At 39.7% G+C, this 27,743-nt stretch overlaps 1 protein-coding gene across 1 annotated transcript in view; it reads right to left on the bottom strand.

Annotated features, from left to right (window-relative positions):
* The window catches only part of ACSF3 (acyl-CoA synthetase family member 3), a 239,946-nt gene that overhangs the window by 130,842 nt on the left and 81,361 nt on the right, over positions 1-27,743 (bottom strand). Inside the window, exon 7 of the mRNA XM_036752516.1 lies at positions 10,852-10,964. Coding sequence (XP_036608411.1) covers positions 10,852-10,964 — 113 coding nt within the window. The remainder of the gene's footprint in view (positions 1-10,851; positions 10,965-27,743) is intronic.

Here is a 27,743-nt window from a genome sequence, read left to right as displayed (position 1 = left end):
AATAGTATCAAAAAGTGTCCCTCATTCAACCCTCATTGGGTTACAACCCAGATGGCTATCTACCTCGGCAACCTCTGGTCTTGGTGCTGTTACAACTCCACCAGAATACCCTTTTTTCCTATGTTCTGTTCCGCTGATCTGTTTCTATTTTCTTGATTCCTACTCCAGTCCTGTCCAGCTGGATTGAAAGCAAAATAGCCAGTGCCTTTTAATCCTATCAAAACTCTCTCATAACCCTGCTGTTTCCTCTATCAATGGGGCTTATTCTAGAGCAGGGGTGGGGAACCTGTGGCCTTGAGGCCACATGTGGCCCTCCAGGTCCTCGAGTGCAGCCCTTTGACTGAATCCAAACTTCACAAAACAAATCCTTTTGATTCGGATTCAGTCAAAGGGCCACACATGTGGCCTTAAGGCTGCAGGTTCCCCACTCCTGCTCTACAGCCTTCTCTTTACATCTTCAGGGTTCGTGTTCTACCCTTTGCTCCCATGATTTAGCAGTAAGGGGGGCTGGTCTTTGCATTAAAGCCTGCCCACTAACCATATCCCTTGCAATACGACCTGTACACTTTTCCCTCAACTTCAGAGTTATTTTTAGTAATGCGGTCTCAGGAGTCAGTTGGGACCATGCCTGGAGATGACAACTAGTCATGGTTTCCGCGTATGCTCAGTTGCAAGCACAGAATTATAGTGAAGGCTTCAGACATTACAGTCAGTTCATTTACATATTACTGTCCAATTGGCTCCAAAAAGTCTTTGGCAGTTCATTTGCTTACTGCTGTATAATGCATTTTTGCATCTGCAGATTCCAGTCCAGGGGGTTGTTGATCGGCAAGCTGAGAATAATGATGAGGCCTCTCACGTGTTCAGAGAGATTCTTAGCAAACCAGGATTCTAAGCTTTAACACCACAACACAATAAAACCCCCTCAATCAGTGCTTTACCAATTGGGAAGTGGGAGGGGGAAAGAAGTCTAACTTTGTTTGTCAAATCTTTTCTTCAGATACGGTGGAAATTAATTGTGCAAACTAGATTAGGAGAGAGAATTATTTTAAAACGTTTAAGAGAACAAATTATTTTCAGGTAGCCACATAATTACCTGAAAATAATTTGTTCTCTTAAACATTTTAAAATAATTCTCTCTGCTAATCTCCTATCCACTAAAGTCCTACTTGGATAGTTCATCCTAACACGGAGGTCATGCTGGGTTCTCTAGGTTTTACGCCAGCAGAACTGATCCTTTCAGCAGGTTGTACCATGGTGGAAAGGCTTCAAGGACCTGGTGATGGGTGCCTCTGTTTGGCTTTGAGAACCCTGAGTAACCTGACCCCTTCCTACCTTTCTAGTCATCTTAAACCTTATACCTTTAAAATATTCTAAAATCCCAATGGCATGGGCCTCATTACTATTCCTTATATGAGATACTCCATCTCCAGACTTTGGGCATTTTCACTGGCTCACCCCCATGTCTGGAATGCTCCCCCTCCTTATCTCTGATTTCTAAGTTCCCTGGCTTCCTTCAAGATTCAGCTAAAATTCCACCTTCTGTAGAAGCCAATCCTCTTTAATCATAATGCCTTCCCTCCAAGATTATCTCTAATTAGTCCTGTTTGTATCTTCTTTGTACATAGTTATTTACATGTGGTCTCAACCCATTAGACTGTGAGCTCCTGGAGGGCAGGGACAGTCCTTTTTGCCTTTCATGGTGTCTTTAACATCTAGCACAGTGTCTGGCACATTGGGGGGGGGGTACTTAAAGAATGCTTGCTGATTTGACTGCTGTCCAAGGACCAGCCTAATTAATTCCAGAGAAGTGCATTCTTCTATAACAAATCTTGAAGCTAACTGCCTACTAAGTCATACAGAGTTTAGGAGGAAGGAATATTGACCCTGCAATAATCACAGGATCCCAAAGTATTGAGACATTCTTCAGTCTTTAAGAATCTCTTATTTACATATTAACAGTAGTTGGTATATTAATTACAAATTAAAAGGGCAGTGACGGGGCACAGAGGATACAGCAATGAACTTGGGAGTCAGGAAGATCTAAGTTCACACCCTGTGTCAGGCACATACTATTTGTATGACCCTGAAAAAAGTGACTTAACTTTTGTCTGCCTTTGTTTCATCATCTGGAAAGTGGAAATAGTAACGGCACCTCCTCTCCCCCTGCCAGGGTTGTCACATAAGGATAAAATGAGATACTATATTTAAAACTCTTTGCAAACCTTAAAACATATAGATGCTAGCATTATTACTATTACAGTAATACCAATCTGTTTATTAAAGAAGATCTTCTTAGGACCACCTCTAGATTGACACTTTGTCGGGCTAACCTCAGTCACTAGATGTCTCTAAAAGCAATAAAACTAACTCTACTCTCCCCTCCCCCCCCCAAATATTCTAGAATTCCAGTTTTTTAATTACTTCAGGTCTAGTTCCTTTCCCCAGCTTGTCTGGTCTAGCGAGGTTTTACTGTATACTTAATAATAATACGATGGTGATGGCAGGAGAGTGAGGAGACTTTCTGGGAAACATGGGAAATATGAAAAAGCCTGGAGCATGAATATATAACACACTCACAAGCTGTTATTTTATCTCCGAAAAATAAAACCCGTTTTTGAAGCATGTGGAAATGCCCAAATGGATGGTGAGGCTGAATTTATTTGCTGTTATCAGTTTCGTTCTCCCTTCTCAAAAGGCCAGGGTGAGCGTGGCACAAATGTTTTAGCGGCTCCTTACTTCGAGTATGGCGCGGGGTTTGGCAAACTTTGATAGAGATAACCGGTCAAAGTGCCGCCATTTTTCAGAGAGGACAAAGCCCTGAAATGCACTAGAAAGAAAATGAAAAGTCCTGTTTTGAAGGTGGTGCTCTCAATTCCAGATGACACTAATGCACCATGACCATCATCCTGTGTGCTACCCTACCAAGCTGTGCTCAAACATCTTCCATTGAACCCTGGTATTCCTTATGATTGGATTAGAAAACTTCTATTCTACTGATACCTTTTTTTCCTTCTGAAATATCATATGTGCACTCATATATCCCAAAGACCTTTGTTATGCGGCTTTTTTTTTTTGCCATGAAAATAGACTTAATTTCTTCTAATTTGGTCCAAAATGTCTCCTTTAACTCTAGGGAAGTCCATACCTTTTTGCCCCCTGGCACCAGCACTGACAGGTTCGGTCGACACATTTCAGATCCAAGTCTTCTGTTGCCAAATGCCTGGGAAATGCCACCCCGGCCCATTTGATCCCAGAATCAAATGCACCAGATTAGGGGCCTAAGCGTTTTGATCTTCAAGTGAAACCAATATGACAAAAACACATATTAGCTCCTGTGCCTTCAAATACAACCCCTGCATTCTAAAACATCGGGCAGCACCAAAGCCCTTGACTAATATAGGTTTTATACACAAGTTACAGCAGAAAAACCCAGAGGTAGGCTTGAAATTAAGAGTTAATACACTCTGATTCTTCCAAGCCTATGGAGGTATGACTCAGGCAGTTGGTCCAAGGGCCAGACTACGTTCTATGAGTTACATTCCTTAACTGTGCTGCTACCCTGGAGAAGAAAATAGGCATCCTTTATTTTATTTCATATTAATTAACTGCAGCCCTTAGCTTTTGGGTAAGATGCCAGGGTGGCTATCACCAAAGCAGTCTTTGGGGCCATCCATAATTCTCCTGGCCCAACACGTGGGCTTTGTAGAAGCAGCTGTCACTGGTTCAATATCCATAGTGCTTTAATATTTAAATACCCAAGAATTCTGTCTTTAAGGCAGGTGGCTGGGCCAGGAACATGACAATAAATTTCCATTTCTTTATTTCCTCCTATTTTTACAAATAAGGAGGGATGGAAGAGCCCATGAGTACCAATCAATATACCCAACACCATCTTTACCAGCCAAATGGATTCCTCTTTTCATCTGAGCTATTTCATCATGTGGAAATAAGCGTAGGCTTATTTCCCTTTGATTGTGAAGACGATAAGGGGATTGGGGCTGCCAGGTTTTTTCCTATTTTGAGCATGTTTCAGGGAAGAACTCTCTATAGATATAAATGATTAAAGAAACACAGGCAAACAGGAAGAAGATCGCAAAAAAATAATCAGGTGGAGGCTTTAGTTTGCCACTGCAGGTGTGAAGTAGTTAAATTTTATTTTTAATTTAAAGCTAGAAAACACACTCCCTTCCCCCACTCTCAAACACCACCCCCACCCCTCCCACTTTCTTTCTGGCAATGTTATAGTCATTTCCAGGAGAACAGGTGCACCATGAGAGCTCCTGAGCTCATCAGGTGACTAGCACCTGGCGGCCGGGACAAATACAGAATATGAAGTTATATTGTTTGTGCTATTAACATCTTATTTATTTAATGAACTAGACACTTAAATAAATCACTCACCATTTCTATCTCTGTTAGTAATATTCCTGACTAAATAGTATCATCAAACTCAGCACCACGGAGCACTCTGCCTTTTGTCAGGATCGGATCAAAGTTAAATCTGAGCAGAAAAACCTACTGGCTAAGCCTTCCTCCCGGCCTCCCTCGCACATCTTCCTCTCCCCAGAATGCACAAGGCAGTGGGGCACAAAGCACGGAGGGCTGGATTGCAGAGGACATGGAATCCGAGGATCCCCCAGTTAGAGCTGAAAGGGGCCCCAGGGTCCTCTAGGCCAACCCCCAAATTCCACAGAGAGGGAAACCGAGGCCAGGGGCAGTATAGTGACTTGTCCAAGGCTGCACACTTCATAAACAACCCAGTCAAGGTCTGAACTTGGGTCCTTGAATACAGAGCCATATTCTTTCCATTCAAAGCTAAGTGGGGCAGTGGGTAGAGTGCTGGGCACTTACTATCTGTGTGACCCTGGGCAAGTCACTTCAGCCCATTTTCCTCAATTCCCTCATCTGTAAAATAAGCTGGAGAAGCAAATAGCAAACCACTCCAGTATATTTGCCAAGAAAACTCCAGATGGGGTCACCGAGAGTCTATGGAACAACAACTTTCTTTTCATCGCACTACATTGCCCCTCAGGGGTTTGAATCATAGTTCCTGCTAGGTCATCTTTGAATGACCTCGAGCAAACTGCCGCATGTGTATAGATCTCAGTTCTTCCATTCGTGCAGTGAGTGGTTTATGAGCAAGGCCAATAGGCCACCCCAGTATCGGAGATGAACCCAGGCATATTCTGCCACACTTGCTACTAATGAATCACATCAGACTGTTTATCAGGCAAAGGTGACAGACAGAAACATGCGTTACACACCTGCCCCATGGGCACCCCCAGGTTCTGGGGTTCCCGGACTTTGGGACAGGCAATAGCAAAGATGTGGTTTGTAGCAAGGAGATGTTCAGGACCAATGGCCCTGGGGTGAGCTGACTCAGGCAGTAAAAAGGTCAGTGAATATCAGTGGGGGACTTCTACAAGCTCTTTAGCACAAATACAATCAATCAGTTTGGAAAACGGAGGAATGGGCCAACAGAGATCAAGAACCATGGTGTGATGAATCACAACGGGAATCAGGCATTTTAACTCTGAGGCTGCATTCATTCAGGGGGATACAAAATTGAGCCAAGTACACACATAGTACACAAAGCCCAATCTGTCTGTCCCAAACACTTCTTAGAAATGGACCTTCAGAGACAAGCTAACGTCACCACAAGGAGGCTGGATTAGATCATCTATACGGCTCCTTCCAGCTCTAAATATATGGTTCAACTCTACTGCACTTCTAAAGTCTATGCAGTCTTCTGACTTTTATACAATTTGGCAAAAATGACTCTTTGCTTCTGACCATGGCTAGATATCAAGATGGCTAAAAAGATGAGTTTTACTCCATTTCCCCTACTGGGGTCCTACTGGGATACCTCCTCATGTGATGGAAGTGACTATGGGTGCCCAAAGGCTGTACCAGCAGCATATGAATTCTGGAGGGGTCTCCCAAGGTGGAAAGGCCTGGCAAAAGACTGTATGGCTATCCATTGAGGACCAGCTCAGCTAAGTTCAGAGACTGGGCTGGTCAGAGGCTGAAGTTTTTGGTCACATGAGCCCACAAAGACTGTCTATTGTGGTGCAGAAGGACTCTGAAGACAGCTAGGCACTTCCCTCTGTGGTTACCTTCCACTGACACTGTATATATCCTGTAGGTATGTAGGTGTTTGCATGCTGTCTCACCCATTAGACTGTGAGCTCCAAGGACCGGGTTTTTGCCTCTCTTTGTATCTTAGCACAGTGTCTAACACACAGTAGGTATTGAATAAATGCTCACTGATGAGGATGGTATATTGGTGGAGAAAGTACCCAGAGTGACAAAATCATAGATTCTTAAATGACTGATGTCTAAGTGTCTCCATGGATAACGGAAATCACATCAGTTCTAAGGACAGAAAACACCCAAGCTACCAACAAATGAACGGTTAGTTTGAAATAAGGGCAAACACTTTTAACAATGACAAGATAGCGAGCACAAACTCAGATAAAAAAAACTGCAAGATCAGGACTTATTAGCGGAAGCAATAAGAAAAACACAAAATTCTTATCAGAGAGGAAAAAATGACATTCATCTAATATGTTAATCACCAAGGAGCAGATGTCCCTTATACAATGATAACTGATAAAGTTTTTCAAAACAAAGCTGTATCACAGCTAGATTTCTTTTGCTTTTATATTTTCTCCAGCAAATAATATCTTTTCCCGAAGTATTGAAATGTAAATAATGTTCTCAGGCAGTCTTGCAAGTAGTGCCAAAATTTAACTAGTCCTCAAAAGTGTATAGTAGCCCCCTCAACCTCCTGAAAGGTGCAAGAGATTACACTTCACTCCCTCCTGCCTGCCATCCACAATTATTTCCTCCTAAACAAAATAACAGAATACACACTCCCGGTTGTGGTTGTTGCTGTCCCAATGACATCAGGAGGGTGATGTCTCAGCTTACAAGTGAATTGGATTTAAGTGAGGCAGGGCTGTGCAAAGTGACCAGCCCCACTCTCTCTCCAGAGTCATGGACCTCATGAGTAAGTGGTAGATCATGAACTGTACCAACGGAAAAAGACACATTATTGTGGAGAACCAGGGATACTCATATTCTTGACAGAACGTAAGCTCCTTGAGGGCAAGGACTGTTTCATTTTTGTCCTTGTTTTCCCAGTGCATAATGCAAAGGCTTGGCACATAGCACGCTTAATAAATGCTAGCTGATTGATTGCTAGTGGTATGGCAAAGTGGCAGAATCTTTTGTGGAGAACAATCTGGCAGTATGCAACAAGAATCGCAATATAATCAGACCTTTTGACCCAATAACCAAATTAAGATACCCTGAGTGTTGGCAGAAAGAAAAAAAGAAATGTATGTTACATATGAACATATCTATACACACACTTATCCATATACACATATCAGCATTATTAGCAGTTGCAAAGAATTGATAACAACTTAACTTAAATGTCCAACAGTTGGTAAATGGCTGAATAAACTATGGTAAATTAATGTAATGGAATGCTACAACGCCATTAAAATGATAAATAGAAGGACAATAAAGAAATGGGGAAAGATTTATATGAAGTAAAATGAAGCACAGGTAGCAGATCAGAAGAACAGTATACACACCATGACCATATTAAAATAAAAATTTATACCCAAATACTCAATGAAGCAACAGAAAACAGGAAGGAGACACACAGGCTTCACAACCATACTATGCAGAAATTCAATTTTTTTAAGTGTAAATAATTGTAGATGTACGGGTTTGGGTTTTTTTTTTTTGGTTAGCTGCTGTTTAAAATTATGTCCACAATAAATAACTATATTAAAAATAAAGGTAGCACCAGACCATCAGTACTTGAGTTCTCCAGATCAGCGGCCTTACACTTCTGAACCTGTGTGTGTGTATACACACATATCCATAAACACACATATACGTGTGTATACGTACGCATGTATGTAAATGTGTGTATATATATACATACACATGTACATTTAAAGATTAGCTCTATGTATCACTATTAAACCTTTGTTTCTCATCACAAAGACTTATTTAAAAAGATTACCTACTTGTCTGAACACGGGTCCAGAGGGCTATCTATGCAGGGATACTTGGGGGAGGCAGGTAGCTGTCAGCAGCCTAATGTCTTTCTGATTCCTGCTCAGGATCTCTCTTACTTGTAAATGTAACTCTAACCTCTGGCAGTCTGCCCGGATAAGTTTCATACTCAAAGCCTGTAACTACAGTTGTCCTAAGGTGAACTCTCTATTTTAAAAATAAATATATTTAACTTTAAATAATTGGTGCAGCAGGAGAGTGCTTGGCCTGGAGTCAGGAAGACTCATCTTCCTGAGTTCAAAGCCTCAGACACTTACTACCTCTATGACCTTGGGCAAACCACTTAATGCTATTTGCCTCAGTTTCCTCATCTGTAAAACGAGCTGGAGAAGGAAATGACAAACCACTCCAATATCTTTGCCAAGAAAATCCCAAATGGGGTGACAAAGAGTCAGACACTGGTGAAAAACAACACAACTTTAAGCAAAATAAAGTCAAAGTATATTTACAAATATTTACATTTAAAATTAATTTATTTATGTATGTGTCCTTGAAAAATTGTTTCATGTAACTCCCTTCCATTCTCTATTTGTCAGTTCTCCTCTAGATTTGTGTACTGTGCTTTTTTTAGATATGAAAGTATTCTATTATGCCAATGACTGAGACAGTGACACTAAGGATGGGTTGATGCATCACTTTTCTCTCTCCTCCATGCTCCAGCAACATTTGGACCAATGGCCCTTACCATCAGCCCTGCTGGGCACCCTCTCGACCACTCAGCCTTACTTAGCACCTGTTCTGCAGCTTCACCTTGAGGACCACTGGACCTTGTCATCTGCCTTCTTGCTGGGCCTTCTACACAGTGAAACTTATATAGATAGATAGATTGCTCGATCAATAGAGATATCTACATATAGATATTGCTATATCTACATATAAATATCTCTATATACGTCATCTATTATAGGATATCCTATATAGAGAATATCTAGTATAGATATATGTATATATAGATATCTACCACTGTCTATAGATAGATATCTATATCTATATATCGATCTATGTATCTTAGACTTCCTCTATCAGACTGTGAGCAGCTTCAAAGCCGGGACCATTTGGGTATCTCAGTGAGCTGCACATAGGAGGAGCCAAAAAAATGCTTTTTTTTCATTCGCAGTTTCCTCAGGCATTCAGGCATAACCCTAAATGTTTTATATAGGAAATAGTAGGTGAGGATGAAAGAACTTTCAATCAGAAAAGGACTCTCCTGATCCTTTTTTTGGGTAAAGGAGGACCTAGATGTTAACATTTTTCTGAATTGTTCCCCGTAAAATGACAAATAAACGCAATTCAATTCTTCCCCTTCCTCTTTGCTCATGAAAATCCAACTCATCCTGTAGGGCCCAGCTCAACTAAGTCACACCTCCTCCAAGGAGCATTCCTCAATTACTCTGGTCACACTGATACTTCTCTTCCAGATAGATAGACAGATGGATAGATGGAAAATAGATGGATAGATAGTACCTTTCTCTCTATAGAGTACCACCTTATGACCTCTAAGTCTCACATCTCCAACAGCTTATTATACATCTCAAAATGAATGTTCTATAGACATTTTAAACTCAACATGTTCAAAACTGAATTAATTATCTTCCATTTCCTTCCCCTCCCCCAACACACCCTCTCCTCTTCCTAATTTCCCTACTGTTTGGTGAGGACACTACCATTCTCCAGGTCACCCCAGTTTGCAACCTAGGTGTCAGACTCAACTCCTTACTCTCTCTTGTCCTTCATTTCCAATATATTGCCAAATCCTCTTGATTCTTCCTTTGAAAGAGCTCTTATAAGAGCCCCCTTCTCTCCTCTGAATCGCCAGCACCACAGTTAGTTACGCCAAGGTCATCCACTGCATCCCAGGCCACCACCAGTCATCCTGACTTTTGTCCAGCCACTGGACTCTGATGACTCACAAAGAGTGGGGCTGATGACTTTGTGCAACCCTGCCTCACTTCAATTCAATTCATGCACAAGTCAAGACTTCACCCCATGAGGAAGGTCCTTTTCAAAAATGAAGAACGAACAAGTCAGTCAACAAACATTTATTAAGTGCCTACTATATGCCAGGCACTATGCTAAGCTCTGGGGATGCAAAAAGACAGTCCCTGAACTCACAGAGCTCACAATCTACCGTGTAAGAAAATAAGCAAACAAATGCATACAAAGCAAGCCATATACAGGATAAATGGGAAATACTTAGAACAGGAGAAGAGACCAGAATTAGAGGAGTTGAGAAAGTAGAAGATGGGACTTTGGGTGGGACTTGAAGGACGCCAAGGAAGTCAGTATTATTACAATACAATAATAATAATAATAATTAGCATATAATAATATTATGAGCATATTATATATACTCAAGGCATTGTGCTAAGATAAGAGCTTTGCAAATATTTTCTCATTTAATTCTCATGACTATCCTGAGAGGCCAGTGCTACAGTGATCCTTACTTTACAGCTGAGGAAACTAAGGCAAATAGAGATTAAGTGACTTGCCCAAGATCAAACAGCTAATAAGAGTCTGAGGCCGAATTTGAACTCAGATCTTCCTGCCTCTAGGCCCAGCACTCTATCCACTGCACTGACTAGTTACCTAGATAAACCTTTACTTACATTTGCACTGTTCTCTGATTCTGACACATGTGGTAATCTTATCTTCCTGATGCGATGGAAAGTTCCTAAACGCCAAGAACTGGGATTGACAATAATCCTGGAATAAGCATTTTAATAGCAGACAGTCCGATATGTTCTGTGGTACCTTAGTTCCGTTCTGGTCTCCTTGGGCATGAATGAGGTAAGGCTGGCTCTCGTTCCTGGAGTTCTCAGAGACAATTCGCACCTCTACCCCAGGTAATGGAATCCCCACGGCACCTGTGAGGAAAAAGAGGCAAAAAAGGGAAAACAAAGAAAATTCGTGTTACGTGGAAGAAACCAGATGAGTGGAAAACCTTGCCCCGCAAAAAGCCTTCAGGAGCTGCACTCATAAGGGGAAACTTACCTACCTGCCTATCTGTGGGAAACTTCATATCACTGGGATTCTAAGTGGCTTTAACACCGCATCCACACATATTAGCAAAGTTATTATTAATATATTTAGTTATCAATTATTAATACCAGAATATAATTAATTAATTATATTAAACATTAATAATATAATTAATTATTGTTACAGCATGTTCCAAAGCACTTCTTGGACAGCGTGCCAGTTTGAGAGTCTTTTAAAGCTATGCAAGAAATGCTTTTCACCATGTACTCACATCAGAAACACAATTCTACAGTTCTGATCTCAAGTGTCCACGGGGGCCCATGTGTGTACAAGAAAGAACAGAAGTGATTGCTACATAGTTCATCATTTCCGGGCCACCCTGAATTGACAGGAGAGGCAAGGAACAATGTAAGAGCTACAGAAGATTATCTTGGTTTTATATTACATCAATACATCGTATATAAAACACAATAGGAACAAACCAGAGTTCAAAACACTCATTAATCTATAGGTTTCATTTTTCAAAGCAAGAGAAATCTGACATAGTGTCCAGAACAATTGCCTATTAAGTTGCACTGATCTGGTATTTCCCCTGTCTGCAGCATTCAAGACTCTAATGGTCCACTTTAATAAAGCATCCTTCACGGCTAAGAATGAGTAGTACCTCTGAAGAAAATCAGAGACCAGAGGTTGGCTCTATTTACGAAATTGGAGACTGGAAAGGGCTGTCTGGAAACTTGCTTTAAGTACTCAGAGGGATACGCATAGGGACTAGATCCATGATTTTGTTGGTACAGAGAACTCTCAGATAAGGAAACTCCCTCTCCAAATGCCGGTCCACCTTCTTGGCAAATGGCTGTTTTAGAGAGATGCCTTAGAGGACTGAGAGGTTCAGTGACTTACTCAGGGTCACATAGCTAGTATATCTCAGAGGCAGGACCTGGTGTCAGGTTTCCTTGGCTTTGAGACCAGTTCTCCATCCACTATGTAAGCTGCCTCTCACAAGCTTCATGGTCTATGAAAATTCACTTCTGTATTTTAAGCACTTCATTTAAATGATTTCCAACTAATGGAGAAGGGAGAAAAGAAAAGAAGGAAAGGGGAAAAAAGGAAGGAAGAAAAACAAGGGCAAGGAGATAATTCTACTGCCTCCCTGGATAATCTGCTCCAGAGCTTAATAACACTCACTCTTGGTAAGTTCTTTATATAGAATTCCAATTCCTCTTGCTAAAATTAGAGTCTATTTCTTTTTGCTTTGTCCTCTCTGCGGCCAGTTTGTTCCTAAAGAGGAGAAAGCTAATGAGGTTTGGGGTTTGATTCCTTCAAATTCCAGTTTGTTGCACTCAGTTCCAGAACTATAAACTGTCCTCTCAACACCCCGCCCCCCGCCAGTTATCTTGCAAATTTATGTTACCAATGCCAAGAGAAAGTAGAAAGACCAGCACAAATCTATCACCACCACTGTGAGAAGGATGCAAAGCTGTTGGTCAGTAACCACATCTTGGCATGTAAAATAAAGTACAATCTTTTTCTTCTCCTAAGTTATTCCAGTAGTTCTAAGCTTTTCTTCCCAAATTCCATTTTTGGAACTTGACCAAAAAAAATTAACAATCATTTGTTAAATATCCACTGTGTGTGAAGCACTGTCCTAGGTGCTGGGGAGAAATAGGAAATCTGGATAAGACACGATTTCTGTCTTCAAAGAGTGGATCATCAATTTAGTAGGCTGCCAGACATCTCTTACTGCTAGTGGTGGCTGGGTGATGCAGTGGATAGCGTACAGACCTAAAGTCAAGAAGACTCATCTTCCTGAGTCCAAATCTGGCCTTAGACACTTAATAGCTGGATAACTCACTTAACCCTGTTGGCCTCAGTTTCCTCATCTGCAAAATGAACTGGAAAAGGAAATGGCAAAGCATTCCTTGATCTCTGGCTAAGAAAATCCCAAATGGGGTCACGAAGAGCCAGACATGACTGAAACAACCGAACAACAACAGCATTATTAGCGAATTACAGAGTTACAAGAAAAGTACAAGAGGGATGGTCATGTTCAACCAGGGGATCAGGGAAAACCATGAAAATCACTTGTGGTTTCTGAATGCCACATTCCTAAGTATACATCCTTGTAATGTACTTACTTCCACAATAACAGTGTGATAATGCTGAATCATACTCAGTTTGGGGCACACTGTAGTCTTCTCACATTTTTCTATAATACATATGGTACAATTAAAATTTAGCAGAGCTGACCTTTTTTTTTTTCCCATCAGTACCTAAGGACTATTGCCTTATTTTAATATGTGTACGTGTCCACAGGCAGACACAGTTCTGAATGGGAACTGGACAGGGAAAATGTTTTGAGGAAGGGGACAGAACAGGATCAAGAAAACCTGTAAGACATGGCTTCTGAAAACTGTGACAACCTCAGCATTTGTGTGTTAAAATGAGAAGGGCACTTTGGCAGGCTAAGCTAACTAGATTTCAAGTCCAATGTTCACTGATACTATTAATAAGTTTTACCTGGCTGGTATCTGCTCATTTATTTTGTAGCCAGTAGTCTCTTTCTTGTTGTTTGAAAGAGGCAGGATGCAGAGGCTGGTAGGGAATTTATGAGCCTGAATATTGAGAAACCATCAAAAACGCTAGAAATTGATTTATTATCTTCTGGAACAGGTTAGATATGATAACCAAAAAGAGTACCTGTCAAAGAAAAAGAATTCTAGAAACCTAAGTTATCAAACGGAATACGATTATGCCACTAGGAGACCGTTGATCGGTTTATACAAAATTTTACCATATCTTTAACCATCCACTCCTTGGGAAATGAAATTCATTCTTCTTTCTGCTTTCTTCTGAGTATATTCTTTAACACTGATATAGCACCTACTCTCTTCCTGAGCCATGGTAGAAAATGTTCACTGGGCCTAAGGCCAAGAAGGGCAATAACCTATTCCAAAATGGATAATTCAGCAGCATTCAACAGTGGACACCCTTCAAACAGGTATTGATTAGTTCTATGTATTGATAGCCCAGAGGAACTATGGAGAGAAGCGCACTGGAGGGAGCAAAAGGGAACTTTGGTAGCCATCAGCAGCAACCAGATGCATCCTTTTCCCAATAACACTAGATGAGTCAGCGGTGAAAGTGGTTTTATGTTAAGGGTGCCTCTACCACTTTTAGTCACTGCTGCATATAGCAGGCCCACCCACAGGGTTGTCTGATTGGGTCCAGTCCCAACAAAATGAAACAAATATTCTGTTTTCTTGGGGAGTCCTTTAGTTTTCCTGACATTACAACAGTATATAAAGAGATCACCCCAGTCCCCTGCTTGCTCCATATACATATCTTTCCCTTCCCAAAAGGGTCCAGCAAAATATAAAGGGCACTCGATGTTATGATGGCTGATGATCTGACCCAGTCACTAACAGGAATCAAAATGACAAAAAGTGTCCCAACCCACTGTTAGTTTCTGGTTCCACTATTTTAGCTTCTTCCTTTATCTAGACATCACAGAGAAAGGAAATGAGCAGAAGCAGTCTTCTCCCAGAACTGATGCTCCAGTTGCAGCAAAGTCTTGTGTATCACCCATTCATAGCAGGTGCTCCCAATTCCTTTCACTGAAGACACTCCTGTCATTACTGACATTAACCATTTGGGTCTTCTTATACCTAATCGTCCACTATCTTCTCTATGGCCAAGACACCTCTCCTGCCTCTCCCTTCACTGATTTTCTTTTCTTTCTTAAAAAAAAAAACCAAAACAAAACAAACCAAAACACACACAACGGAAACAGACACACCCATAAAATTCCTTCCTTGGCTCTGAACATGCTTATCTCCAGCTTTGTTCAGAAAGGGTGTTTTTTTTTCCCCTTCTTCCAAAAGCAAAAGTTACAAACCGTTGAGAAACGAGATCTATAATGAAAGTGCTGACAGAATCTTAATTATAGCATCACAAATGCAACAATATAATTAAAATCTCCAGGCAAAGATAATGACTTGAGTTTCACAGGCCCTGTGATATTTTAAAATAAAGTTCACACTGGTAACTAACGGCTCAGACCTCAAGCAGATGGTAAGCATAAAGTAGGCCCAGTGTCTCCCTCCCAGCCCCCTCCATCATGGGGCACATTCGGAGCCGAAGCCGAGACCACTACACCTTCTTCCCTCCTTTCCGCCCCAGTCCAAGGCTCATGAATCTTAAGAAATGTTGGCAGCCTGCCCACCGAGTGTCAAACTCCAGGCAGCAGTCAGGAAGGAGTGACGCTATTATTCTTCCAACAGTTCTCCTCTCTTTAAAAAAGTTGTCAGCTCTTCCCAGATAAATTTAATTGGCCCTGCAGTCTCTGTCCCCTGGTATCTGGGGACCTTGATGCAGTTCTATGTGGTTGTGTCCTGGGAGAATTGAAACAGGCCAACGATAAGGTACTCAGCGAGCTCACTGTCAACAATACACGGAGTCCCGCAGTAGGAGCTATTAGCCGCCTCTGATCTAAGCCTCCAATTAAAGTGGTGATTAGGCCCAGTGAGGCATTCGGACCATGAATTATTCATCTCCCTTCACAGTAATAGCACCAGGGGGATTAGAAGGAGAATTGGTGAAAACAGAGGCATTTTAAACAGGGCTTTAACCATATACAAGCAAACATTGCTTTCACATCTTTTTTTTTTCTTTTTCAACCTCACCCCCTCGTCCCTTGATTTTTTTTTTTTTAAGATTTCAGAGAATCATGTGATAACCTCAGACTGGAAAGGATCTTGGAAGCCATGAGTGCCAACCTCCCAAGAGTCCTGGTATGGGGGGAAGGAGCACTGGCTTTGGAGAATGATGCCCTGGGTTCCAATCCTAGCTCCTCCATATTTCCTGAGTGACTTATGGCTGTTACCTTCTCTCTCTCTGGGCCTTGGTTTTTTGTTAAATGAAAATGGACAGATGGTCTCTAAGTTCCTTTCCAGCTTGGAATGTATGGAATGAGCTAACCAAAGCTGCAGGGGTACAGGAGGGAGAAGCACATTAACTGACCAGAGGCAAGTCAGCTAAAAATGGGTCAGAAGCCCCAGGAAGCGGATGAGGGGATTTTCTTTTTGGTTGTTGTTTCCCAGCAGATGGGAAGAGTCCAGGAAAGTGTCTAGTTCAAGGAGAACTGTTTATCAATTATGGGGTAAATTTCTCTCTGTTAGAATTGTAGTGTCAGTGTAGTGTACAAGGGGGCAATGCAGCGACTCCAAGTGATCAGTAAGTGGGATTCTGGATCCCTCAGGCCTCCAAGAACTCTCATGACATAGGGGATCAACAGTTAATAGAGAAAGGTTAGGAGACAGGGTTAGGGAGAGAAGACCTGGGAAAACCCCATATTTAAACCTTTCTTCTCCTCAACAGCAACAATGAAACGACCCATGACGATAGAAAAAAAATCACCTCTTTTTGTCGGTGCTCATCATGAACGTGATAGACTATCTTGGATGAGGCTTTATGTTTTCCCTTGACGTAAAAGAAACTAACATAAAAATGAAATTTGTCAAAAAGCCAATTTTGTCATTTTGGTGGTTTGAGGTAAAAGGACAAACAATTAAAATCAATTCACAATTCTAGGAGCCAGCGAATATTCCCTATTCCTTCTCCTCATTTTCCACTCACTGTCTTTGTGTCTCGAGTAAATGCTTAAAGCCAGTAATTTAGGATTTCAAGAATTTCTGCACTATAATTTCTTTCCAGATAAACTTTCCATTTCCAGAAGTGTATAATCACTTGCCTTGCCTCAATTAGTGGAGAGTTACAACGATCATTTTGCAATGAAGGTGATAATGGGGACAGTGGATGATCACTGGGTCCAGTGAGCTCAGCCTCCCGATCTGTCTAACGTTCATCCCCGCAGTGGTGGTGTCTTTCCTTAAGTGTCTGGGTAATTCTGACTTGAATATGCCTGAGGTTGCAGCTCCCACATTTGCCATGGGGAAATCTGTTCTATACTTTAATTACCCTTTGTGTAAAGAACTTTCTCTTTGGCTCCCTCGATGCCTGCTCCTTTCAGAGTCTCAGCCTCTTATCCTTTCTAATAATTATGGCCCATGAGGCCCCTTGCCACCCTCCCTGTCTTTTTCAAATTCCGGATATCTCTCAGGTTCCTAGGGTTGTATAAACTACTCTCAGTGTGATCTTTCCAACAGCACACTCTAATATACGTTCTGTCCCAATACAGGCATTGTTGTTTCAGGTTTGGGTACCGCCTTCACTCCAAAAAGCTCAGGGTGGAGGGAGGAAGGAAAGAGTGGGTAAGAGAGTCTCTAAGTCAAGTGAGACAAGAAGTTGATGGTCCTGCTCTTTCAAACTTCATCCAACTGAATCATACTTATCTAAGGAATTCTGATTATTGGGAGCTGAAGGGAGTTTCCCTTTCACAGAAGGGAAACAGCATAGCGCAATGCATAGTGCATTGGACTGGGAGTTGAAAGACTCAAGGTTCTCCGATGATGAAAGACCTGCTACCAACAGGGCTAGGCAATCCACCTTTCTTGCCTCCATTTCCTTACCTGTATAAAAATGGAGCTGAACTAGAATTAGGGGTTCTTAATCTGGTGTCCACAAACTTAGTTTTTAAGTATGTTGATAAGTATACTTCAACATAATTGGTTTCCTTTATAGTCCCAGTATTTTATTTTATGCACCTAAAAATGCTATTTTTAGCAGGGGTCTATATGTTTCACCAGGTTGGCCCAAGAGTAAGAACCCCTAAACTAAATTATCTTTTAAGGCCTATTTTCACTCTAAAGTCTCAGACTCAATGGATATTGCACTTAAATTTTTATCTGCAAATCATAACTCGCCATATATAAACGAGACAAAGGAACAGAGTCTTGGCAACGGGATCAAATACTCCAGCTTAGCCACAAGGAGAGCTAAAATTCACAAATAACCTGATGGAAAGTTCCTTCGCCACCAAAACTTACTAAAGAGTTTGTAACAGTGAGATGAACTGATTCAAGGATCCTTCCCATATGTTAAAGGCAACACAATAACATACAGTAAAACAGACTAAGCAGGAGAAAAAGTAGTCAGAGGCCTCTGTGATAATCTGTAATATGGATAATCAGTCACCTGATAATAAAAAGCTAAATGTACTCTGAAGTAGGATGATGCTAAAACCCAATTTTAACCAGAGACTTTCTTTCTATGATTTAGTCTTGGCTGGTTAGTCTAAGTGAAACTGCCTATAAATTTGCCCAAGGCCCATACTTCTCTCATCAACTGATGTTATATGAATAAACAAGTTCAGTGCTTAAATACCCTGTTACTGCCCCATTTCCTATTCCAAAATGGCTCACTCCAACTTCTTGGCACTTATTTATATCTAGTTCTTAACCTGTCAAAGTTTAACTACTGACACTGTGTGTCTATGGATTAGACTTTGAAAGGCAGTAAAAGTAAATTATCACAGTGGTCTCACCTTTCCCTAATTCTTTTGAGTAAATGTCAGTGGAGCTAAACAAGTTCATCAAGGGTGACCTCCTATTCAGTAAATCCATGCAAACTAAATAATGGGGACTTGCCCAAGAAGGGAGTGAGAGAAATGTGAACAATTCAGTTTGGCCTAATAAGTGCAGGGTACCGTGACAGACACTAGATTTGTGATAATACAGGAGACCGGCAGAGGGAATTTTGGAACGTACCTGTGCTAGATTTTACCTTTTGGGAAGCAGGTGACTGGGAAAAAAAATTTTTCTATCATGTTTCTTGGATAAGGGTTTGATATCTATGATACATGGCCAACTAATGGAAATATACACTCAAGCCAAATGCCATTTCCTAGCAGATAAGTGGTCAGGGAATATGAACAAATAGTTCTCAAAAGAAGAATTGCAAACTATTAATAATCATATGAAAGTGCTTCAAATCATTAATAAGAGAAACACAAATCAAAACAACCCTGACGTTTTACTTCACACCCAACAAATTGGCAAAGATGACAAAAGATGAAAATATTCAATGTTGGAGGAATTGTGAAAAGACAGGCAGATGCATTGCAGGTGAAGCTATGAATAAGCACAACAATTCTGGAAACTAAGAATTACACAAATAAAGGGACTAAAATTTCTATATATCTTTTGACCCAGAGATTCCACAGGCCCAAAGGAGGTCACTGATAAAAAGAAAGGCTTTATATGCACCAAAATATTTAGGGCAACACTTTTTTTTGTGGGGGCAATCAGCTGGTGAATGGCTAAATAAATTGTGATCCATAAATGTAATGGAAAATTATTTTGCTGTAAGGTAATAATGGGCAAAAGGCAGGAAATGAAGTGAAGTGAAGAAGACCTGGGTACAAATCTCAGTTTTGATGCTTACCAGGTATGTGGCCCTTCACCACTCTGACCTTTGGTCTCTTCATCTATAAAATGAAGAGGAGACTTCCCTGAGTACCTACCTAACAGGACTCTTCTGAGGCTCCAGTGACATACTGCATACAAAGTACTTTGCCGGCTTTCAAGTGCGATGTAAATGCCAGTTGGGGCTATTATCAGGCATACTGAATGATATGAACCTCTGGTTCTAGAAGATCTTTCTTTCATGAGCTCATGCTCCACTTTCCATCTGCAGCTTTGCTTAGTTTGAAGTTCACAGAACATGATGCTCCTGATGCTCCCTCCCTCACTTTCCAGCTTCCTTTTGTGTATTGTCTTCCCTCAATTGATTATAGCATTCTTGAAGAAAGAGACTGTCATTTTCTTATTTATACCACCAACACTAACGTTGCCAAGCACGAAGTAGGCACTTGATAAGTTTATTGAACTGAATGATTTCTAGAAATATGGCATCCAGGATCTTTGACTATCCAGGTCATGGCTTTCAGGTAGTCTAACAATTTATCTCTCCTTACTAATAAATATCAATAAATTAATAATAAAGCACAATTACTAATAAACCAAGGATAAATTATTATCATTATTTGTTGTTGTTCAGTCATTTAGCTGTGTCTGACTCTTCATGACCCCATTTGGGTTTTTTATGGCAAAGACACCGGAGTGATTTGCTATTCCCTTCTCCAGTAGATTAAGGCAAACAGAAGTTAAGTGATTTGCCCAGGATCACACAGGTAGTGAGTTTCTGAGGTTAGATTTGAACTCAGGTCTTCCTGACTTTAGGCCCAGCACTTATTGACTTAAGCCACCATGCTGCCTCACAGAAAATTACAATAATTATTAATATTTTAATAAATTATCTCTCCAGCTCAGTTGTTTTTGATAAATGATAGCTAAACATTTTCTTCTATCTCTCCTTCCCCTCTCCTCATCTTTTTACTTTGATTTATTATTTTTGATTATCTCATGGATTTGTTAACGTCTGTTTAATCCTTCTAATTTTCAAGGATTCTAATGCTTGGGTAAGGTTTTGACTCTCTCATGATAAGCTGTTAATTTTCTTTCCAAATCTTTCCTCCAGAGCTTTCATATTTTTTCCCATTCTTTCTCCAGTAAACTCATTTCATTTGTAAAATCATGTTTAATTCTTTTTAAAAATCTTGTTTCATGTCTTCCAGGAATTCTAGTTAAACCTTGTACCCAACTGTGTTTTGCTTTGAGGCTTTACTTGTAGAAATTTGGGAGTCATTCTTATCCTTTGAGCTTGAAATCTGGGTCTCCCTGTCATCATAATAACTCTTGGGAAGCAGGATGTCTTTTTCATTTAATCCTTCTAGCCTTACTTCCCAAATTAGGAATTTGCATTTGAGCTAGGTTCTGTACAATTCTAGAATGTCTGGGCCTTGCTTGGTCCTGTTTCATATGCTCTTGGGTCCTGTTGCTATATTCTCCAGGCATTAAGTGCTATGACCTTCAAGGGTCTTGGAAAGGCAACTCAGACTGGGGATCAGCAAATATTCAGTGAGCCCAAACTTGTCTGTTCCAAGGAGAAGTCAGATCACTGCCTACCTGGTCTAAGCTCTGCAAGCTCCTGACATAGGTTTGAATCTAGGCAACACAACTTTGGACTTACCCTTGTTTGGCGCTCCAGTAGATTACTACTAGCCCGGGCCATCATTAGCTAACTAGAAGACTGCAAGTTAAAAATGACAGAACTGTAGGCTTCCCCCTTGGTCTGAGCTCTCTGTTCTGGTTATTTAGCTATAGGTTTCAGACTACGTTGAGGGCTGAATCTAAGATTTTGTATGAGGGTCAGTACCAAATTGCTGCCTGTTTCTATTCCTGTTCTTTGCCCACTATACAGCCTCAGGTATGTGATTGCTCTTTGTCTTGGTCTACCACACCTAGGCACAAGTCCCCTACATAGTCTGCATGAGATCTGCAGCTCAGTTCTGGCATGTAAGCAAGAGAACTGACCATTAACACCTGTTCCTGCTCCCAGCACAGCATGAAGCCCTTCACTCTGGAACTGTGATCTCTTCTTGCCCTTATGCATAGCCTCTGGCCCCACTTCATTCCTGTGCTCAAAGGTTCTATATCACCTTTCTGGCTAGAACCATCCCTAGTCTTTGATTTTTTTGGTAGAGGAAGGAGGGGCTGAATTATTTTTATTTATTTTGTTAAATATTTCCAAATTACATGTAAAAAATTTTAACTATCATTTAAAAAAAATATCTGAGTTACAAATTCTCTCCCTCCCTCCTGCCCCACACCCTCCTTGGGAAGTAAGCAATTTGATATTGATTACACATAGGAGCAGCTAGGTGGATATAATGCCAGGCCTAGAACCAGGAAGATCTGAGTTCAACTCCAGCCCCAGACACTTGCTACTTGTGTAATCCTGGGCAAGTCACTTGTTAACCCTGTTTCCCTGTTTTCTCATCTGTAAAATGAGCTGGAGGAAGAAATGGCAAACCACTTCAGTATCTTTGCGAAGAAAATCCCGAATGGGGTCATTAAGAGTTGCACATGACTGAAATGACTGAATAACAACATAAATGCAAAACATTTCCATATCAACCATGTTGCAGAAGAAAGCACAAACAAATTAAAACAATAAAAATAAAGAAAGTGAAAAACAGTATGCTTTGAGCTGCATTCAGACTCTATGAATTCTTTCTCTGGATATCATTTTTCATCATGGATCTTTTGGAACTGTCTTAGATCATTGTATTGCTGAGAATAGTGAAGTCATTCACAGTTGTTCATCCTTACAACAAAGCTGTTACTGTGTATAATGTTCTCCTGGTTATGCTCACTTCACTTTGCATCAGTTCATATAAATCTTCTCAGGGTTTTCTAAAACCATCCTGCTTGTCATTTCTCATAGCACAAAAGTATTCCATCACAATCATATACCACAACTTGTTCAGCCATTCCCCAATTGATGGGCATTCCTTTGATTTCCAATGCTTTTCCACCACAAAAAGAGATGCTATATTTTGTATAAATAAGTCATTTTCCCTTTTCTTTGATCACTTTGGGATACAGACCTAGTAGCAATATTGCTTGGTCAAAGAGTATGCACAGTTTTATAGTCTTTTGGCATACTTCCAAATTGTCCTCCAGAATGGCTAGATTAGTCCACCATAGTAGTGCATCAGCATCCCAATTTTTCCACGTATCCTCCAGTATTTGTCATTTTCCTTTTCTGCCATCTTAGCCAATCTGATAGGTGTGAAGTGGCATCTCAGTCTTTTAATTTGCATTTCTCTAATCCATAGTGATTTAGAGCATTTTTTCATGTGACTATTGATAACTTTGATTTCTTCTTCCAAAAATTGCCTGTTCATATCCTTTAACCATTTATTAACTGCAGAATGGCTCTTGTTTTTTATGAATTTGGCTCAGTTCTCTATATATTTGAGAAATGAGGCTTTTAAAAGAGAAACTTGCTATAAAATTTCCCCCCGTTTCCTATTTTCTTTCTAATTTTGGCTGCATTAGCTTTGTTTGTGAAAAAAAGTTTTAATTTCATGTCATCAAAATTATGTTTTACTTCCCATAAACCCCTCTATTTCATACTGTTAAAATTGATTATCTGAAATACAAAGGAAACTGAGGTCAAAGTTACCGTGGCTTCTCTGATTTAATTTGCAAAGCTAGCATTTGCATACCATGTCACCTGACTCCTCAGAAGTCAGAGACAAAGTGATTTACTGAGATGGTTTTTATAACAAAAAAGAGGAATCGGAAAATTTATAGAAACTTGTTTTGAACATAATTCTATTGGATAAGGCAAGTCACCTGACTAGTTAGCTTCTCCCAGACTTTCTTAATCCTATGCCAGAAGTCCCTTCCTGCAGGTGGTACCTTTTGTAACCAGAAAGAGTACTGGGACAGAGGAACTTATGGTCAGTGGTTAGCATCTTCCTTAGAATAAATATTCTATTACTCAACTTAGATTCTAGCTCAAGAAAAAAAAGCCTGTCCACTAAGACTAGAAAGAGGAACTTAACCTCTGGCTAACCCTTCTCCAGCTGCCAGAGACGGGGACTTAGCCTCTAGTCAATCCCCCTTTCTACAAGAAAGTGAAGCTTAGCTTTTTAAAAGAGTAATCTTATGATTATTTTACTGTCTTATTCTAAATTATCTGCTACTAAATGATAACGACTTCTCAATCTATCCCTTCACTAAATCTATAGGCATCCTAGACTTAAGAGACTATCCACGTTGGGCTAGTTCTTCTAAAGGAGGGAGTTTAATCCTATAATCAAACTATAAATATATCAAAGTAATCAAAAATAGCTGATTTCCTTTTCAATATTTGGTCATAAACTCTTTCCTTATCCATAAATCTGACAGGTACATTTTTCCACATTCCCTTAATTTACTTCTATCATCTTTTATATTTAAATCATTTATCCATGTTTGCCTATGCCTAGTTTCTGCCAAAGGGTTTTCCAGTTTTCCCAGAATTTTTGTCAAATGATGAGTTCTTACCCCCAAAGCTTCGATCTTTGGGTTGATCAAACACTAGATTATTATTTCAAGACCACCGGGGGAGGGGCTAACCTTGGCAAGAGGGCCTGCCTCTGAATCAGATACTGAAACAAAGGATCAAAGGAAGGAGAATGATGAATTGTATAGAGGAAGAGATGAGGGAACTCATCAAGGGCAGTGAGATGCTTTCTTGACACTTCCTTATCTTGTGTATCAACTCCCTAATGGCAAATATGTTCTGCCTTTTTTGCTCGAGTACCATTGATAAACTTAGGTAGTATAAAGTGCTTTGAGATCTTCGTAAATTTCCCTAAGCGGCGGTATAAGGAAGGGAAAAGATCACTACAGATGGAGTCGAGAGAGCTTAGCTCTAGGCTGACCTCAAACATGTGGTCATGTTTGTGTGACTGTGGGCAATTTCCATGATTTCCTTATCTGTAAAATGAAGATAATAATGTTTGTACCTACATACCCCACAAGCAGTGCTGGGATTTGGCCAGTTCACACTAGTTCGGGAGAATTGGTACCTGATTTTAGGTTGAGTTCGGTGAACTGGTTGTTAGTGGGGGCAGGGCCTGCGCCTGCCACATCAGCAGCAGAGGCAGCACCTCGGCTCAGTTCCATGGAGAACCGGTTGTTAATTTATTTGAATCCCACCACTACCCACAAGGTTTTTCTGGGGAAATAGATCGATCAATCTTAATATATGAACATGAGCTGCTAATTCTTATTAGATAAAAGGAACTATATAAGAGCAAATTATTGCTAATATGTCTAAAAGACAGTAGTACAACAACAGTTTTGAAACTGCTTGTATTAGAGGTTCAAACAGTCACTGAACAACATGATTTACCCTGTAACGGCATTGCAGTATAGAGCATATATGTCTCAGGATAAAGAGTATGACTTTCAAGCAAAGACTTATGAGAAAGTGGAAAGAATCAAGAAGCTGCTAACAATATATTCAAATAACTTACATTTCAGACATTTGCCAACTATACTTCAGGACTGGGTGCTTTCATGATGGTCCTAAATCTCTGGGTCACTAAACCTATGGGAGGCTTCAACTTTTACAGATTTATCTCACTGTGAAAACCATTTGCAGTCCAATGACATAACACCCCTTTCCTACGGCTCTGAGCTCTATTTACGTCTCTGAACCATATTTGAATTGGCACTATTTATTGAGACTAAGAAAAATGTTAATAGGAATCTTTATAAATTTGGAGAAACAGAGGAGAGATCCCAGCTGAATGAGTAAAGTACAAATAATATTATTTTAAAAGAAAGACAACTTTATAAATGAGTTATGTACACTAACATAATGGATGATTATATGTTGAGGTCCTGGAATACTTACTTTAAAGAGCAAGTGGCATCTGTGACTTATACAATGCTTATAGCTGAATGGTGCTGACAAAGTGGTTTTAACGTAATAATGTCTTGGGAAATGAAGGTAATGTAAAAATAAAATGGATAAATAAAATCATTTTTAAAAAAGGAAAATATAATAAAACATAAAATATATTTATTATATAGAAATATATAATGAAAGATATAAAATGTATATATAATGTGTAATAAAATATGCATAAATATATAATAAATGTATTTATTATATATAGTAAAATATATTTATTGTACGTAAATATACAATTTATTTTATTTAGTTTTTTGGCAGGGCAATTGGGGTTAAGTGACTTGCCCAAGGTCACATAGAAATGTTCTTTTTTTGGTTGTTCCGTCTTTGTTTCCTTTTTTTTTTATTCTTTTTTTTTTGGCAAGGTAGTGGGGTTAAGTGACTTGCCCAAGGTCACATGACTAATAAGTGTCAAGTGTCTGCGGCCAGATTTGAACTCAGGTCCTCCAGACTCCAGGGCCAGTATTCTATCCACTTCGCTGTCTAGCTGTCCCCTCAGCCTTTCTTTTCTAAGAGGACTAGTGACAAGGGGAGACCGTATGTAAATATATAGTAAAATATACTTATTATATGTAAATATATAGTAAAATAGAAATAAAAATATAAAATATAAAGCTTGTAGGTGGGCTAAATATCCCTCTTAATTTAGCTTTTGGCTACACAGTGAAAACCAGTCAACAAATATTTGCGTAAGTGAAAATGTAAACTTCAGCCCAGTCCATGTCCAAGATTATCATGAATTTCATATTGGCAAAGTTCACATTCACTAATATGAAATCAGCCATCCTCTAGGCTGCATTTTTGCAGGGTTCTCATTTCCATCATTCCAGTCAAAAGACAAATAAAGTAGCATTCTGACACTCCAAATAAGCAATTTGTCTTACTGGTGAGAGCAAGGTTTTCCCACTCACTGGTCTATCTTTATGAATGAGCACCTCTGTAACGAAGCTGTGAGGAATTGGGATCTTCTGGTAAAGGGAAGCTTGTTTCTTTGATTGTGGATAAAACCACCACCTACTCTAGAAATAAAGCAAATGGAACATGAACAGCCTCATAAAAAGTAGCTACAAAAATCAACAGCAATAGCAAGAAACTAATGATACTGAGCCCTGCGCATCTGACCATTAGCATTCCTATGTATGAATCCCAGTGAATGCATGTAGCTCCATGGCTCCATAAGTTCCAATGGCTGTATAAACTCAATGGCTATATAAATCACCATGGCTGTATGACTACCAATGGATAAAGGAACCTTCAGGAGGATTTACTATCTAGATCCTACATTCTGGTACTTGATTACATATTGCTATCTAATTATCATAGTCTCATTATAATATAATAATAATAATAGCTAACATTATATAGCAATTTAAGATTTGAAAAATGTTTTACATATTATCTCATTAGTACATAAGATGAGACAGCTGGAATCGATGAGAGAAGAAAAGGAAACTGAGGATGAGAGATGGAAGAAATGACTTGTTCATTCAGAGCCCTGGTTGGAAGGAAGCCTGCCAGTTCTGTCCTTTTTCTATTATATCACGTTGCCTTCTGTAGAATTCCTAACAATACTTAAAGGTTCAACTCAAATGCTACCAGGAGGTTTTTCCTCTTTCCCCTTCAGATCTGTCACAAAGCACTTTGTTTCATAATTCTCTAAAACAATCACATACACAGTTGCATACAATAATTATTTCTATTGGGGTCATCCTTCTACCAGAATACAAGCTCTCTGATGGCTAGCAATGCATCTAATATTCTAAACGTTCTATCACTAACAGAGTTCTGAAGACAGTTGATAAATACGTATTGTGTTATGTGGTTTCATGGTGCATCTTCCATGATGTTGACAATTATAGGCACATAGCAGGTTCTAGGTAAATAAACACTGAATTAAGCTGAGTTATTGTGTCAAAGTAATGGTTCTATACTTTTCTTTAAAACTTTATTTTTCTTAGGTTTTTTGTGTGGTTTCTTTTGCAACATGGCCAATATGAAAATAGGTTTTGTATGACTTCACATGTATAATCAGTATCATACTGTTTGCCTTCTCAAGAGGTGGGAGAAGGGAAGGAACTTGAAACACAACATTTTTAAAAATGAGATGTCAAAATTGTAACATGTAATTGGTAAATAATTTAATTAACTACATAATATATAATAAAACACACACAACACACACACACTTATGAATTTGAGAGTGGTGAAGGTCAAATTTTATATTCACAAGATTCTGGACATGGGGTGAAAAGATGAGTTTCAGTCCTGTCTCCACCACTTAATAGCAGTGTGACCATTTAGTTTCTCAAATAAACTGGCTCATTTAGTTGTGATAAAAGAATTTTGTAACCTGTACTATTATCTTAAAAGACTATTGGGAAAAT

This window comes from Trichosurus vulpecula, chromosome 3, assembly GCF_011100635.1.
Source record: "Trichosurus vulpecula isolate mTriVul1 chromosome 3, mTriVul1.pri, whole genome shotgun sequence".
Taxonomy (NCBI): Eukaryota; Metazoa; Chordata; class Mammalia; order Diprotodontia; family Phalangeridae; genus Trichosurus; species Trichosurus vulpecula.
The sequence above is the reverse complement of the archived record's forward strand: the minus strand, read 5'-3'. Positions and strand labels throughout refer to the sequence as shown.